General features: G+C 37.3%; 1 protein-coding gene across 1 annotated transcript in view; it reads left to right on the forward strand.

Annotated features, from left to right (window-relative positions):
- Positions 1-14,132: 14,132 nt before the first annotated feature.
- LOC145664122 (uncharacterized) overlaps positions 14,133-15,423 on the forward strand; it is a 57,702-nt gene continuing 56,411 nt past the window's right edge. Inside the window, exon 1 of the mRNA XM_081730493.1 lies at positions 14,133-14,280. Coding sequence (XP_081586619.1) covers positions 14,255-14,280 — 26 coding nt within the window. The 5' untranslated portion in view covers positions 14,133-14,254. The remainder of the gene's footprint in view (positions 14,281-15,423) is intronic.

The raw sequence follows: 15,423 nt of genomic DNA on the forward strand, positions 1-15,423 counted from the left end.
AAACGCAGTTGCTACAAGTCCAGAAATGTCCTTTAGCGTTTTCTTTAAATTGTTGTACTTTCTCATCCACAAAGAACACGCTTCATTGTAGGGTGCTTTGAAAGGTTTCATGATCACTCTATCTAGAGGCTGCAGTCGATGTGTAGTATGAGGTGGGAGATATAGTATGTGAATGTTGTGAGAACGAGCAAAGAGAATTACATTCAGATCTTTATGAGAAGAATGTCCAACAACTATGAGCAACACAGGATTCTCTTCATTTGGGTTCTCTTTCAACAAAAGCTGACATCCATTTAAGAAATCCTTCTTTTGCGATCCAACCGCTTGGCTGAACATCAAATACGCTTCCTTCAGGAGCATCTTTCGTAAGTTCTTTGTCCAATCTTACTCTTGGGAACACAAACAATGGTGGGACGAATTGATCATCTGACGCGTTTATGCACAAAAGAATTGTTACGTTTTTACCTCTCTCTCGAGATGTTAATTTTCCTACCTGCTTTTTCCCTTTTATAGACAAATCTTTTAACTGATTTTCATGAACTATTGACACACCAGTTTCATCAGCATTAAAAATTCTCGATGGTTTAAAAGAATATTTATTCATAAGTTCAGATAGTTTGTCCAAAAATATACCAACGTGTTCCTGGTTAAATCCTATAGCCCGCTGCAAACTTGTGGACTCCGCGCACCTCAAACTTAAATCGGGATGTCTCTTCATGAAAGAATAATAAAAATCTTTCCCGGCTAGTCCTCTATTCCTGTTGAATTTATGGTTCAGTTTCAAGTGTTCAGCGTGAGGGGCATCAGCTGGCTGTCCAGATCTTTGACAAGATTATACAGCAACTCGTCCTGTTCATCCGTAAAAGTGTTCTGAAATTTACCCATTGGCGGTTTTACTTGAATTTCTTTTCCCAAAGAAAGAAATCTTACCCTGTCACCTAAAGTGCTTTTCGGGACGGAAAACTGTTTCCTTGCTTCTCTTGTACTCATCCCACCACTTATCACTTTATCAATTGTACTTTTCATATTTTCCTCTGACCATTTACCTCTCTTTTTGTCCATTTTTACCTGAAAAACATGAGAGAACTATAAGACTTCGCATCGAAACTTCGAATATTGCTGTCCGATATTGCCCGCCAACACCCTGTCCGATACTACCCGATCAACATGCATGATAATAAAGAGTGTTGAAATAATTTGTCTTGCAATGAAGCCAATGATACATTGACAATCAGGATACGAAACTACAACAAAAATGTAAAACTACTTAAATTCATATTTCACTTACCTTTATTTCTGTAATTAGCCGACAAAGTTAAATACGTGCAGCCACAAACAGCACAAAAACTACAAATCGCCGCACCACATGTACACCTTTCAACGTACTATCTCAGAATGTTGGCGCCACGCTTCCCTAACAAAGAACTACTAACACGTGGCTAAAGAGTGTCGCCATCATGTTCCGAAAATAGTAAACTATACACTGTCCGATACTATACGCTGTCCGATACTATCCGACCTCCCCTATATACACTCGAAAATTTCGTTTGTAAATTAATTTTGTGTTCAAATTAGCTATGGGAAAGCAGAATTTTCATAAACCCGATTTGTCTGAGACAATATTAGTAAGTGAGTATGATTTTAAATTTGGAAATTTTATATAAAAGATCATCAAATGGATACAATATGAAAATACTGAAAAATTTTTTTAGAAGACTAAAATAGATAAACTCATTGCGCCAAATTTGACGGCAGTAAATGTTAATATTGATAGAGCGTCAACTCAAAAATACTCACTTTGTAACTGTAATAAGGAGGCAACTTTCCAAAATTTATGTGGGTGCATATCAATAACGGGGTGTGTTGGCCTATATGTTTTCAGAAAAGTCTCGATGTTTGATTAATTTATTTATAGTTAAAAGCTTTTTTGAACACTGTCACAATGGGCTCTGCTATGAAAAAGTAAATTATACCGTTACTATAAGGATATGTTGGGGCTGTCCTAGCTCAGTCGGTAACACGGATGATTTAAACGCAAGGGAAACGGGTTCTAACTAGTGATGGGTCGAGGAAGTTCATTTGGTGGAGCTAGCTCATTCGCTCCGGCACCGATACGGGAGTCGTTCAAAGGTGCCAGTTCCTTTTTGAACGGTTGGGAGTTGTCGTTCAAAAAGGAGCCTGTTCTTTTTTTTTTTTGAATGGTTGGGAGTCGTCGTTCAAAGGTGCCAGTTCTTTGTTAACTGGTGTTGTGTCATTCAAAAGGTAACGACCAGGGCCGCCCACAGGGGGGATGTATGGCGCAAGCTGCGCCATTGAGAAAAATTTGGGGGGGATATTACTCTACTTTCAAACTAGCAATTTTACTGTCGGAATAGCATTAAAACACGATTTTGAGAAGCTAATTTTCAAAAATTTTCCGGGGTGAACCCCCGTACCCCCTGCTTCGATACTCGATGAATGAAGTACCGCGCAAGTAGCCGTATGAAAGGAAAGGTTGGTTTGTTTTAAGAGAGAAGGGCCGCCCACAGGGGGGATGAATGGCGCAAGTTGTGCCATCGGAAAAAAATTGGGGAAGAATTTTAATGTCGAATAAGTAATTTTGCTGTCGTCAGAATAACATTGGAATACGATGCGATTTTTTTAAATCTCGATAATGAATCCCACTACCCCCTGCTTAGAAACTCTATGAATGAAGTACCGCGCAAGTTGCTATATGAAAGGATGGTGCCAAGTTCTGGTGAACAACAGTTACAAACACTCAAGGAATCACTTTCAAATTTAGATTTGAAACTTGTCTATGTTGTCTGTTGAAAATTATAAAGTAGTTTGACATAATTGTGAGCTAGTGGTAACCATACAGACAAAAGCCAAGTTTCAAATCTAAATTTGAAGTGAGCCAGTGAGTGTTTGTAACTGTTGTCCACCAGAACTTGGCGCCTATTTTTGTGATTTCAATTCTTTTTAAGGCCACTCGTACTTGGCTCTTTTACAGGAATGTTTTTTGTTTGATATCACTTCTTTTTGTAGGCTAATTTCGAGGATAACATTTTCTTTTGGTATCAAACTCAATAACTTGTAACTTGCGTCTTACTTTTCATGTACAAGGGAATTATATCAATATTTTGTAAAGAAAAAAGTAATACTACTAATTATAAAAAAAGAATACTGTAACAAGATGGATTGGCATGAACTTTTAAATCAACCCTCGTATTTCCCCAGCGTCAATTCTTAGAAATATAACGCAATCAGCTAACATTTGGAGGAGAACAATGCTAAGGAATTTGTTACCCAAAAGGTGCCTCACTTTTCCAGACAGTCCTGCTTCCTCCCGTCAGCCCATATTTGGAGGAGGAATTTAGCTACTCTCGTTTTGAACGCCCACGAACTGAACTCTCATGACGATGACAGCTTTTACGTGACAATGTGAAAACTATCAATAATCGTCAATCCTACGACTTATTGGAACAATCAGTGTTTTAATGTGCTTTCTATTAACCTATGGACCATTCATTATATATTATTAGCAATAGAATAAAGCAAAAAACTTATGTTTTCCACGAACTATATTTTAGTTTGTCAGTGTATTCTTGCGCCGCTAACTGGCAACTATGCGACGCAGGAAGAAGACTGGGAGAGAGGACATTCATTCTCTTTCAAGATGTGAAGGTGCTAGTGTTTCTACTTTGAGAACAGATAAAATTGTTCTCCAAATACTCTTGAATGAGAGAGTATTACTGGTTGTAATGTAAAAGAGAGCGTCGTCTCCTACCAAGTAAATTGGACGTATTCAAGATATGCTCAAAATAAGTTTAACTTTAAAACTTAAAACGAACATGAATAGTATTTGAGTTTTATATATATAAAATGCAATGTGAGAGCAGGAAGCAGTGACAAGTATATAAATGATGTTTCAATAGCAAGAAGAAATATGTGTCAATAAGAATTGTTCTTACGTATTTCTATCGCCAATACAACGATTTTATAGAAGAACCCTGTTGTATGTCAAGGAATGGGACATTCAACTCATCGCTATCCAGCAATGGAAGTCAACTATTCAATAGTGCACTAGTGAATTTTATTTCGTATATTCGCCGGAATCGTCGTGCGCGTTTACAGATCGTCGCGAAATCTTTTACAAGGGCCAGTTTCTTTTCGAGTGAAATGTTAAATGTAATATGCAAATATTAGTATTGTTTTAAATCATATGTATTCCATCCAACAAAAGTGAATATTAATACAGAGTTACCCACAATTCTTGTTATTTTTCCTAAAAGTGAAGATAGTGCTAACCAGATGTGTTTAATAAGTTATGCTTTTCTTTTAGCGGTTGAAATGTGTACAAGTTAAAGCGTATGCGACATAAAGTGTTTGTCAGAAGGTAAGGTATCTATAAATAGAGAAGTTCAAACATTTACTTTCGTCTCCCACTACTCGTCTGGTGTTAATCACGCATGGCTGTCCTACCCTGCACTCTTTTACAAGTATTGAGCAGTATATCTTTGAGCTGACGCAACAGCGACGGTGGGTATACGGCAAATGCCTCTGGTATGGATAACACCCGAATCCCAGGACCGTGGAAGTGGTGTTATTTGTTATATTTCCAGTTCTTTACTATAATTCATTAAGTTATGCAATTGAATGATATTTTAAGGAAGACTCTTATAGAAATCCAAGGTTCGGATCCTGATTACATTATAAGTTGGTCTTCACAAACTGGAATAAGCAAATATCAAACCCGCTCCCATTATATCTGGCTTTCCGTCACAGGAATAAATAATTAACAAACCCGGCACTCTTATATCTGACGTCCCGAACAGGAACAATTAAGTATTGAACCTAGGACCAACTCCATTATATCTGGCGCCCGAACAGGGACAAACGAGAATCGAACCCTGCAGGTTATAAATAATGGCGCTCCGAACTGAGACAGAATTCCTGAACCGCTAAATTGAAATCAGTAATTTATGCACTGGAACGTTTGATAAAACCACATAAAAGCGACACTAATTGTATTTTTGATTAAGGTAAATCGTAGTGCCTTTCCAGTGCTTTTTAATTTTGTTGTTTTGGCATTCGTAAATCAGTCATCATGTATGTGAATGGAGAAATGGTACCTGTCATGAAGGAAATGCGAAAACTTTTATAAGAAACAGAATATGTAATGGTAGAAAGGCAATTCAGATATAGAATAGAACCATTTGCATTGCGAGAAGTTGAAAATGCTTTGAAGGTAGATCAGGAAACATCTAAAATTCGTAAAAGAGCTAAACAGGAAGCTGCAAAATTTCTTTTGAAAAGCAATATAGAATATAGAGCAGTAGTTGAAGATAAAATTGTGTCTAAAATGCATGAAATACGCAAATTCGATCTCTACCAAAAAGTCAAAAATGAATGATTCGAATTGTTGTTGAATACGAAGGGAGACAAGTAAGCTTTAGAGGATCGAATCCCGGACCATTGTAGATGTCCGAGCCCATTTGGGGATCTGTAGAATCAGAATTACGTACTTTGATTAAAGGCTTTACTCAAACAACGGACACATATGAGGATCGAACCCAGTACTATCACAATAATAAGGCGTACCGAACGGCAACCGAACCCAATCGGGTTATAAATAATGTCTTCCCGAACAGGGACAAACGAGAATCGAACCCTGCAGGTTATAATACCTGTGTCATACACAGTGTGTAGAAGTTTTTATACCCTTCAATATCCTTATAGGACATATTTAGTATTGTACACTACCAAGACTACTAACAAAAGTAATGCCATTTTTATAATTACTACTGCCCCTACTACTACTACAAGCATTCTATAATACTACTACAGGAAATAAAAACAACAACAATAATAACAATTACTAGTACTATAAAAACTATTGCTACACTGGGCAATTGTTTTTAGAGGACTTGAGTTTTGAGGAGGGAAGAGATTATTAGTTTTGGGGGGTAGTGCGCCATCAGCTTTGGGGGGGATGGGCACCCCTGGTAACGACTACGTTCACTGAGTTCCCATGGTTCCTAACGGATGGAGTACAACGTCTGCTTTGTAGCTTTTTCGCAGCCAAAGTCCCTCTGTCGAAAAAGACTGGTACTAACGACCAGTGAATCGTCACGTAACGCAGATCTGTCTTCAGATTATGAAGAACAAAAGTATTATCTACGTAGAGTTGCCATATTTCAAAAATGAAAATACGGGGCGCTAATAAATTACGAGAATCTTTGAAATGCTTAAAATGAAAAGAAGTGTTATACACTGATTTACTTTCTTCCATTAGATAGAGTTATTCAAGTATTACGTAATCACATTTTTAGTCATTTTATTTTTCTTCTTGAATGGTCAGCGGAAAATTGCCAAAAATATCGGTCAGGGATTATTGATTAAAATATTTCAGAAGCAAGATGCAGATTGAAACAGAATACTAAAGGTAACAATAAGATTGAGCAGTAAAACCTTTTGTTCCTGGCCCAATGAAACGGATAGGCCTACTTCGTTTAATGTCAAAGTAGTTAAGTCATAAACTTAATTCAATTCATGTTTTATGTATTCCATTTTGTTTTTCAACTATTGAATTCCCATACTCAGAAGTTGAGTAGAATAATTATATACCTAATACTGTGAAAAAAGCAAACTATAATATTTTCTTCCTTTTTTCTTCGCTGAAATCCGGGACATTTTAGCGTCCCGAGAAATATTTTCAGGGCGCAGATCTCGATTCCGTGACAGTCCCGGATTTTGCGGGACGAATGGCAACCCAATATCTGCGGCTACAAATTTTCCATAGCAATTCACAAGACAAGATCTTTTGATTACTAATGATACATTGTTGAAGCGAGCGACCCTACCTCTTCCCCTTGATAAATATCAAACTGTAAGAATGTCTCTAATCTCGAAAAAACCACACATTATGTTTTATAAAAACAAGTTTTTGTACGAAATTTTCTTTGAAGTATTTTAATTACAATGGGAAGGGCAGCGGTGAGAGTGGGGTGGATTCACTCAATCAGTATTAACACATTTCAACTCCAAGCAGTAAAAACGATAAGATTCATCAGAAACATTTACTCCTTATTTCATCAAAGTCGAAAGATTTTAATTTGCTAAAACTATTGTGAATCATAAAAAAAATATACTATTTGGGGAGGGTGCGGTGAATGGCTCCTCATGTTCGACGAACTTCAAATCTAAGCATCTTTATTTGTGATAACCTAAACAGAAACACACAACATATTTTCTCAAAACGCAAAAACATATTATATATATATATATATATTGTAAGTGGGTAATCGTGGAACATACTTTTCACACCGGGGAGGGGGGAGGGAGAAAGAATAGTTTACCTCCAATTGTAGATTTATTTTAAATCCAAGTAGTGGCGATTATTGCTGTAGCCTAAAGACAGCACCATATTGTATCAAAGTCTATTTTTTCTTTTACGATAATTATTTTTAAATGGTGGGAGCGCAGAGTGGAGAGAGAAGTAAATTTATCGTTTAGTCCTAATAATCACAAGCGCTGAGGACTGGGAGAAAATCCCAAAAGTGTATGCATGAAAATTGTATCAAAATCGAATCATATTTCTGAAAGTTATCGTATATTTTTTTAAAAAACAAATCGAGGAGGGGGATGAGGTTAATGAGCCTATATTTACTATTCACTGATTTGAGCTCCATTCAGAGGTGATAAGTTGGAAGGTTCAAACAAAATATATTCAGCATATTGCATCAAAGTCAAACTTTTTAAAAAAGAAATTATAGCAGAGCATACTTTATATATTAAGGGGGCGGGGAGGGGGTTCATTCACCCCGTATTGATTATATCCGTATACTAAAACTTGCAACATGGGATTAATATTTTACCCCATTAGACTCCTTTGTTCTTAATGAAAAAACGAAATCTTTAGTTTAACGTCCCACGCTTACGCAAGCGAAGTGCCAAAGGAGACGGATGAAATAGCAAGTGAATGATGATGAAAGAAACGGTGCATCCGCTGATATTGCTTAACGAACTCAGGAATGAGAGAAAAACAAACTACTGTTGCGTATAGCTCGTGTCCTCGTATCTCTGCAGTATTAGCAGACGACGCCTTGCGAGGAAATACCGACCCACCCGTATGCTTACTTTCAAAGATAAACATACCCGGTGCCCGCGTATAAGAGGATGTATTGTAACCCTGTATGCATTCTTACTGGCTTCTGGCTATATCGGTGTCCGTAGGCGTGTGCGGTAGTTTGGTGCATTCTTATTTGCTGTTTCGGAGCGGAGTCGTCGTTACTTTAAACTGCTGGAATTGTGTACGGTGCTCTCATTACTCAACTGCTGGTGTCGTCTGCGGAGCTGTCGTTACTTTGAACGGGCAGTTCCAAATGTATGAACTAGTTCCATACTAGTTCACATGAAGGTGTCGTTCAAAAGAGTCAGTTCGTTCATGAACGACCCATCACTAGTTCTAACTCGGGTCCAAACTAAAAATCTTGTGGGTGCGGCGAGCACCCACGTAGCCAGCGCGCATAATTAGAGGTGGTACTAAAATTCATCAAGAAAGCACAACTGCTTGAATTGAACATATAGGTTATTGCCACTTTAAAAATTTACCAAACATTCTTCAAATTCTTCAAACTATTTTGAACTTTCATAATTAGGTATGGAATATTAGTAAAATTCCCCAAAGTCGGAAAATATCCTATCTTACTGGTTCAAAAAAAAAAAAAAAAAAAAAAAAAAACAATGGAAGCAGCAAAGAAATTTAGACAATTCGTTAATATCTTCTACTATCGAAATATTCGAAAATTTATTTAAATAGGCTAAATTGTTACTTAGAATACAATCAAACATTTAAGAGTAATATTACTGGCTTTAGGAAGAAACTGTTAAATATGATACTTTAGGATCTATGATATAATATACAGATGACATTTCATTCAAGAGATTAATTGAACCGCTTACTGCAGAAAGCAAACATGTCCACATTTCTTAATTTTACGGGAGAGGATAGAGGGGGGTCACTGTTTCGTTTTTGGACATGTTTCCTTTCTACAGTAAATGCATTGTTCAATCGAATTGTGGATTGATCACAGAAAACGACCATGAAATTGATAAATATCCTTTATTGGAACAAAACGTAGCTGAAACATTTCTGAATAATATGTGAGTTGTGTAACTACAAATTAATCAGTCATCTTTGTCATCAGAGCGTGTTTCCGTTGTGGTAAGCCAGGATGCAATTGAACTCCAAGATAGCATCTTTACTTGAGATATGTAGACCAACGTTTTTTTTATATCGTCTATTTTCTTGTTGGTTATGGGCAGGACAGAGTGTTTAGAAGAGTTCCTCAGTCTAGAAGTATCCGCTATCAAGCCACCAATATTTATGTTACACTGAACACTATATGGAGTTAGAGATGAGAAGTACACCTCTTGGTATTTTAAAATACTGAAGTCGTTTTTAGGTCTTTAGCGACTTTTTAGCCATAAAAATCAACGTTCAGACACGCTATTTTGTAAAATTCAGGCCACCAGAAACTCTAATCAATGAAATCAGTCGCATTCATTTGAACAATGGAAAACTTGTTGGAGATAGTCGAGGAAGTTTTAATGAGCTCAACGTCATCCACTGTGTAGTTTTCCTCTTTCCTCAGCTTCTGTATTATCCCGAAATCACTATCATCGAGCATAAAGGGGTGATCGCTAACGGAAAAACTAGAAAGTCTCATTTACTACCGATAGGGAAATCGTCCGGGAAAAACTTCCTTTCTGCAGTAAATGGAAAATTAAGGCGTCGCTATAAACATTGTTATTCATTGGACATGTGTCATTTCGATCCTAAACGATGCATTAACCTATTACAAACCATTATCGTCATAAAAAAAAGAAATGTGTAAATGTTGGACATGTTTGCTTTCTGTAGTAAGCAGTTCATTTATTGGTAACGTGCATAGGTATTTTGAAATCATATGCTTCAGTTATTTTAGACTTATTATTTCAAGAGATGTATCAACTAAACGTTTCAAAAAAAAATATCAGAACACTTTAATTAATAGATAAATGTTTATAACAATGGCCCACACGTGCTGGCTGTAAACAACTTCAGGCGACAAATACGAAGAAAACGTCGTCAATTATCTTCAACAATAGCAAAATAACGAAGATCAATTAAATAGGCCGACATTTCAGGATAAAAGGAGCCACAAAACCACAAAGGGAGTCAATCTTACCGATTCATTACCAACACCACTCCTAGGACATCTTGTCTCTGAAAGTTTCCCTTCTTGGTCCTCGCAATAACCTTACAACTCTCTAAGACGCCTGGTCTTCGAGTTTTATAGTCCTCTGTAGGACGCTCCATCTTTAAGAGGTACTTATATACACTCCTTGATCGTAAAGCTTCTGATCATGTCATCCTAGGACGCTTGCTTTCTGCGTTCCTAAAATCTCACCAAATATCTAAGAGGACTTAGTACTTGAGACTCTAGTTATTATTACTGTGCATAATAGGAATTTTCTAATAAAATGTGATTGGGAAAATTTCAACCCGTGTAACATTTTATGCTCTACCTTAAAAGGAGAAATTTAATGGCAGAAGCGTAGGTTTCTATCCGATAGACACTTAATTAGGACTTCCCTATGGGACGCTATTTTTAAGAACAAAACCGGACTTAGATTTTTTTTGCATGCGTGTCATTAGCAGTATCAGTGCACCAGTGTGTTAGTGTACTGTAGTAAGACCGTACTATAACGATAGTATTATAGTATTCGTGTTATAAAGAAGCAATATTGTATTACTATAGTATTTTCTTTAAGATGGTACAAATTAATTGGTTTGCTGATAGGTATTTATCCTGACAACTTGTTCAGGTAAGAATGTACTTAGATCACGAAGACAATATGACAGAGGCAGGCTCCCAACCACCCTTTAACACACGCCATTTAACTGAATATTCCGGTCACAACAGACGATCTCGATCGTTGTTTCATGTTATTCTATCATTTGACCATGCTCCATTAATGGTCACCTGAAAAGAGAAAGGAAATTTAACCTATGTATTTGTAGGATGTTACTCTTGATTTAGTATTGCATTTGCAAAATGAAAATCAATAATCTTACTAGCAACTAAAGCACAAATTAAGCTCATTATGCAATCCAAAGCTACTAACTAACTAACTCTATGGCCTATGAAACCCGGAGGTTCAATGCCGCGTTCACAAAAACCCTCCACTGACTTCTATCCTTAGCTAACTGCATCCAGTTTCTACTTTGGATTCCAATCTCTGCGAGATCCATTTTAATATTGTCCTCCCATTTGCGCCTAGGTCTTCCTAATGGTCGTTTTCCGATTGGTCTTCCAGACAAGACTTTGAAAGCGTTTCTACTTTCTTTCATTCTAGCTACATGACCCGCCCACCTAAGCCTCCTAGACTTGACGACTCTAACAATGTTGGGTAAACCGTATAAATTATGTAGTTCCTTGTTATGAAGTTTCCGCCCTTCCCCATTCCCGTTTCTCTTGGGTCCGAATATTCGTCTCAGGATCTTGTTCTCAAATACTTTTAGTCTACGTTCTACCCTCAGAGTAACTGACCATGTTTCGCAGCCATACAAAACAACAGGCATGATTATCGTTTTGTATATTTTAAGCTTCAAATTCCTCGACAGAATTCGCGACGACAAGAGATTTTGAACCGAAATCCAAAGCTACTAGCTTATAAATTTGAATTGCAAATTTTCGAGACTCAACAAAGCGAAAATGGACCGATTGACGAATATTTTCTAAGGAAATTGAGGGTAATCCACCTCATACCAGAAGCCACTATGGAGTAGAAAATTCACTTTCTATCATTAAGATTACAAATGAAATTCTTGTAGAAGATAGCTCTTGAAACATATCAGGCAGTATAGAAGCTACAAGAGCGTCTCCATTCTCTGGAAGCGGCACAGGATCTAATGAAGAAGAGGACTACGTGGAATTATCACAGGCGATTCATTCTTTTTACGGCTAACCTCATCACTCTTCAACATTATTTTTTTTAACTTAATAACCCTGTAATCCCTCACTTTTCAATACCAACACACACACACACACTCACGAGCCCATTTCTATTGTGCATAACCCTCAACCTATACCTAATTGTTAGCAGACACAATACTCACAACCTTTACCTTCTGCACCGCCACCACCGAACGTTTCCCCACCACAGACAACTACCGGTCAACTACAACGATTACCTGGTTTCATATCCAAATCACACCAAGCAGGTAAAAATACGCCCTCACGTCATCCTCATCCCGATCTAACTAAGCTGGCAAACCAATTTCCATTAACGGTCAAACAAAATGCTATGAAGAATAATTTTAAGCGCAATAATGGAGGAAGTGATAGAGTAACGGACAACATAAGAACAGTGTGAAAAATTCTGGAAAGGGAAATAAAAAAGATAAGCAAATCAAAACTTTAAGACAGGCGACAGGATTTCTGTATCTCACCTAAGGGAATATGGAGCCTTCTCCTTTTGGAATAACACTTAAAATTCTAACTCGGGAAAATATAGGCAGGCTCCCAGGTAAAAACAACCCTCGCGGGCCATTCAAGAATATTTAGCGTGAGGTACTCAAGAATACTCAACGCGAGCTACGAAAGAACCTACGTCACAGAATATCAAGGATCAGCATATTCAAAATATACACTTAGTGCAGTGCCGGATTTACGTATAAGCTAAACAAGCTATAGTTTAGCGTCCCACTCTCTTGCAGGCTACCAAAATATTTAAAGAAAGAAAACTGATTGTAATGTAATTTCCAAATAATGAGCAAAAGCAAATAAAACAAAACGCATATACAACAACGGTATTTCGTACTGTTATGTATTATTCTCTTATGAAGCAAGTAATGAAGCCTCACTTGCAATGAGACCCTATTTCTCAACCCTGCTTATAAGGGATCCCTGTTTTCCAGCCCTGCTTGTAATGGGGTCCCCATTTCCCAGTTATGCTTCTCATGGGGCTCCTGTTTCCCAGTTACGCTTTAATGGGCACCCTGTTTGCAAACGAAATTGGGAATAAAGGATCAGATGTTACATCTTACCTTTCTAAAATAATATGTGACGAATTTATTCAAATGATAACATTGAAAGTAAGACGGACACCCACGGATACGATTTGTCCACCACAAGCTCACTTGGCCGGTGATCGGACCAGGGACCCCATACGTTAGAGGTAAGCGCTGTGCTCAGTGGCGTATTTAGGAGGGGCTTCCGGGCTTAAGCCCCCCCCAGAAATCTTTCTTACTATATTAAAATACAGTAGAGCGTCGATTATCCGAAGTAATTGGGGGACATGAGTGTTCGGAAAACTGGTTTGTTCGGATAATCGAACTGTACATGTTTATTTGCCAAAAAGAAGTACTGTACAGTAAATTTATTCATAAAAAGAAGTGTGCTGATTGTTGAAACACAGCGACTGGCGGCTTGGCCGGTCAGCAGCGCCTTATGAAGGCCCCATTAGAAGCAATGTTCCACCAGCGGTGGCTCAGTGCGGCGACTACTGTGGGAAACTTGGTTTGGGAGTGAGAGGGATGATGGACGATAGGGTGGGAGAGTAACAGGTGCGAGCGAGTACACAGTTCGGTTAAGCGGTCATTCGGTTGACCGACGTTCGGATAATCGACGTTCTACTGTATATGAAAGATCTTACAGAATGTTCACATTTTCAGGCAAAGCCCCCCCAAAACAAAATCGTAAAGACGCAACTGGCTGTACTACTGAGCCACCGTGCTCCCCTTAATATAAAATATAATGCAAATTATAGTTGAATTCAGTTGGAATGTTATTGAAATTGTTATTCAGTAGTTCTTACACGGGGCTGGTATTAATTTGAAAAAGAAATTAAACATAAGACAATTATAGAATCGTCTACAAATCTATATTATTGAAAAATGGATAAAGTTTCGTCAATGAAAAGAGTGAAGTGAGAAGACAACAAATAAAGAACAATATTATTCCCAATAAAAAGAACCAATTTAAAAGAAATTATCACTTCAATGGAATTCATCGTTAGGTTGTAGACCATAGGAAAATAATTCTCGAGCCATTTTAATTAACTACCTTTTATGATGTTGAAGGAAGGAAGGAACTTCTATAGCTAAATAATCTTTGCTCTTGGTTACTCGTTAAATCTAGGTATTGTATTGCGATCTATGGTTAAATGCTGTTTTTGTTATTACACAGTTTAAGCCGTAAGCTTCAAAGGGACTGGTAGAGATATGGATAAAATCAAAGCTTTGCCAAAGTAAGTAAATTATTTGTCTAAATATTATTAAGAGGTTATAAGATAAAATCAGTGGGGGTTACAAGCTGGTTTGCAAATGTAAGCTACAACAATGATCTTGCAATCCTATAAATTCCGCATCATACAAACAATTTGATACAAGAAACTAAAACAATACAATTAATTATATTTCCACAAAATTTTCATGGAGATATCTATAATTTACAATTTTTGATATTCCATCCGTGTTCTGTTTATTATTATAGACATAAAACACGGATGGAGTACCTTTTTAATGAATACAATTATAATTATTTAAGTAGTAGTGCTAGATTCCAAATTATGCATTAAATAGCTAAATGTACAGTACACATACAAAAACAGAAGGAAAATGTAGTTGCATAGATATGGTATTTATTGTTCTAAAAGTACCAATGGCGTAGTTCGGGTGGTTCACCCGGCTCACCACCCACGAGCGTACATCTAAAGTAAAGTTGTAAGCTTCCGCACGGTATGCCGGGAGCTTGTAAAAAGTAAAAGCTTTAAGTTTTTAACAATATATTACTGAGCTGCTATTGTTTACATGTAGAGAGAGGGGATTGAGTATAGCCCACTCCCCCCAGTGATTTTTAACGAATCATAGTGATTCTAACGATTCATACTAGTTCATAATGAATCGGAATCGCATGTTATAAAGATTTAAGATGTTAATCTTGTGGTAAGGAAGCTTTAGTATAAGTAGTAGTGGTAGTAGTAGCGGTAGTATTAGTAGTAGCAGTAGTAGTAGTAGTTAGTAGCAATAGTAGTAGTAGTAGTTACTAGCAATAATAGTAGTAGTAGTAGTAGTAGGAACGTGTTAGAAGCCCCGCAGGGGTTGGTTGGGTTCTGTTCTCGATATAAGTAGTAGCAGTAGTTGTAATAGCAGTAGTAGTAGCAGTAGCACTAGTATTAGTAGACTCTTCCAGTTCCGGTGACAAAGAACTGGGGGGAGCGGGCTATACACAAGCCCTAAACTAAAATGTTTTTGTTATCAATGACGGCCTGGGAACCGAAATTTCGCGCGCCATTCGAAGACTGATACAGAGTGATCCCATTATAGGAGGCACACATATAGCTATGTTCTATTTAGAATTTTTATGTTAATTTCAAGCGAAATTTTTGCAT

This window comes from Thermobia domestica, chromosome 11, assembly GCF_964235325.1.
Source record: "Thermobia domestica chromosome 11, izTheDome1.hap1.1, whole genome shotgun sequence".
Lineage (NCBI taxonomy): Eukaryota > Metazoa > Arthropoda > Insecta > Zygentoma > Lepismatidae > Thermobia > Thermobia domestica.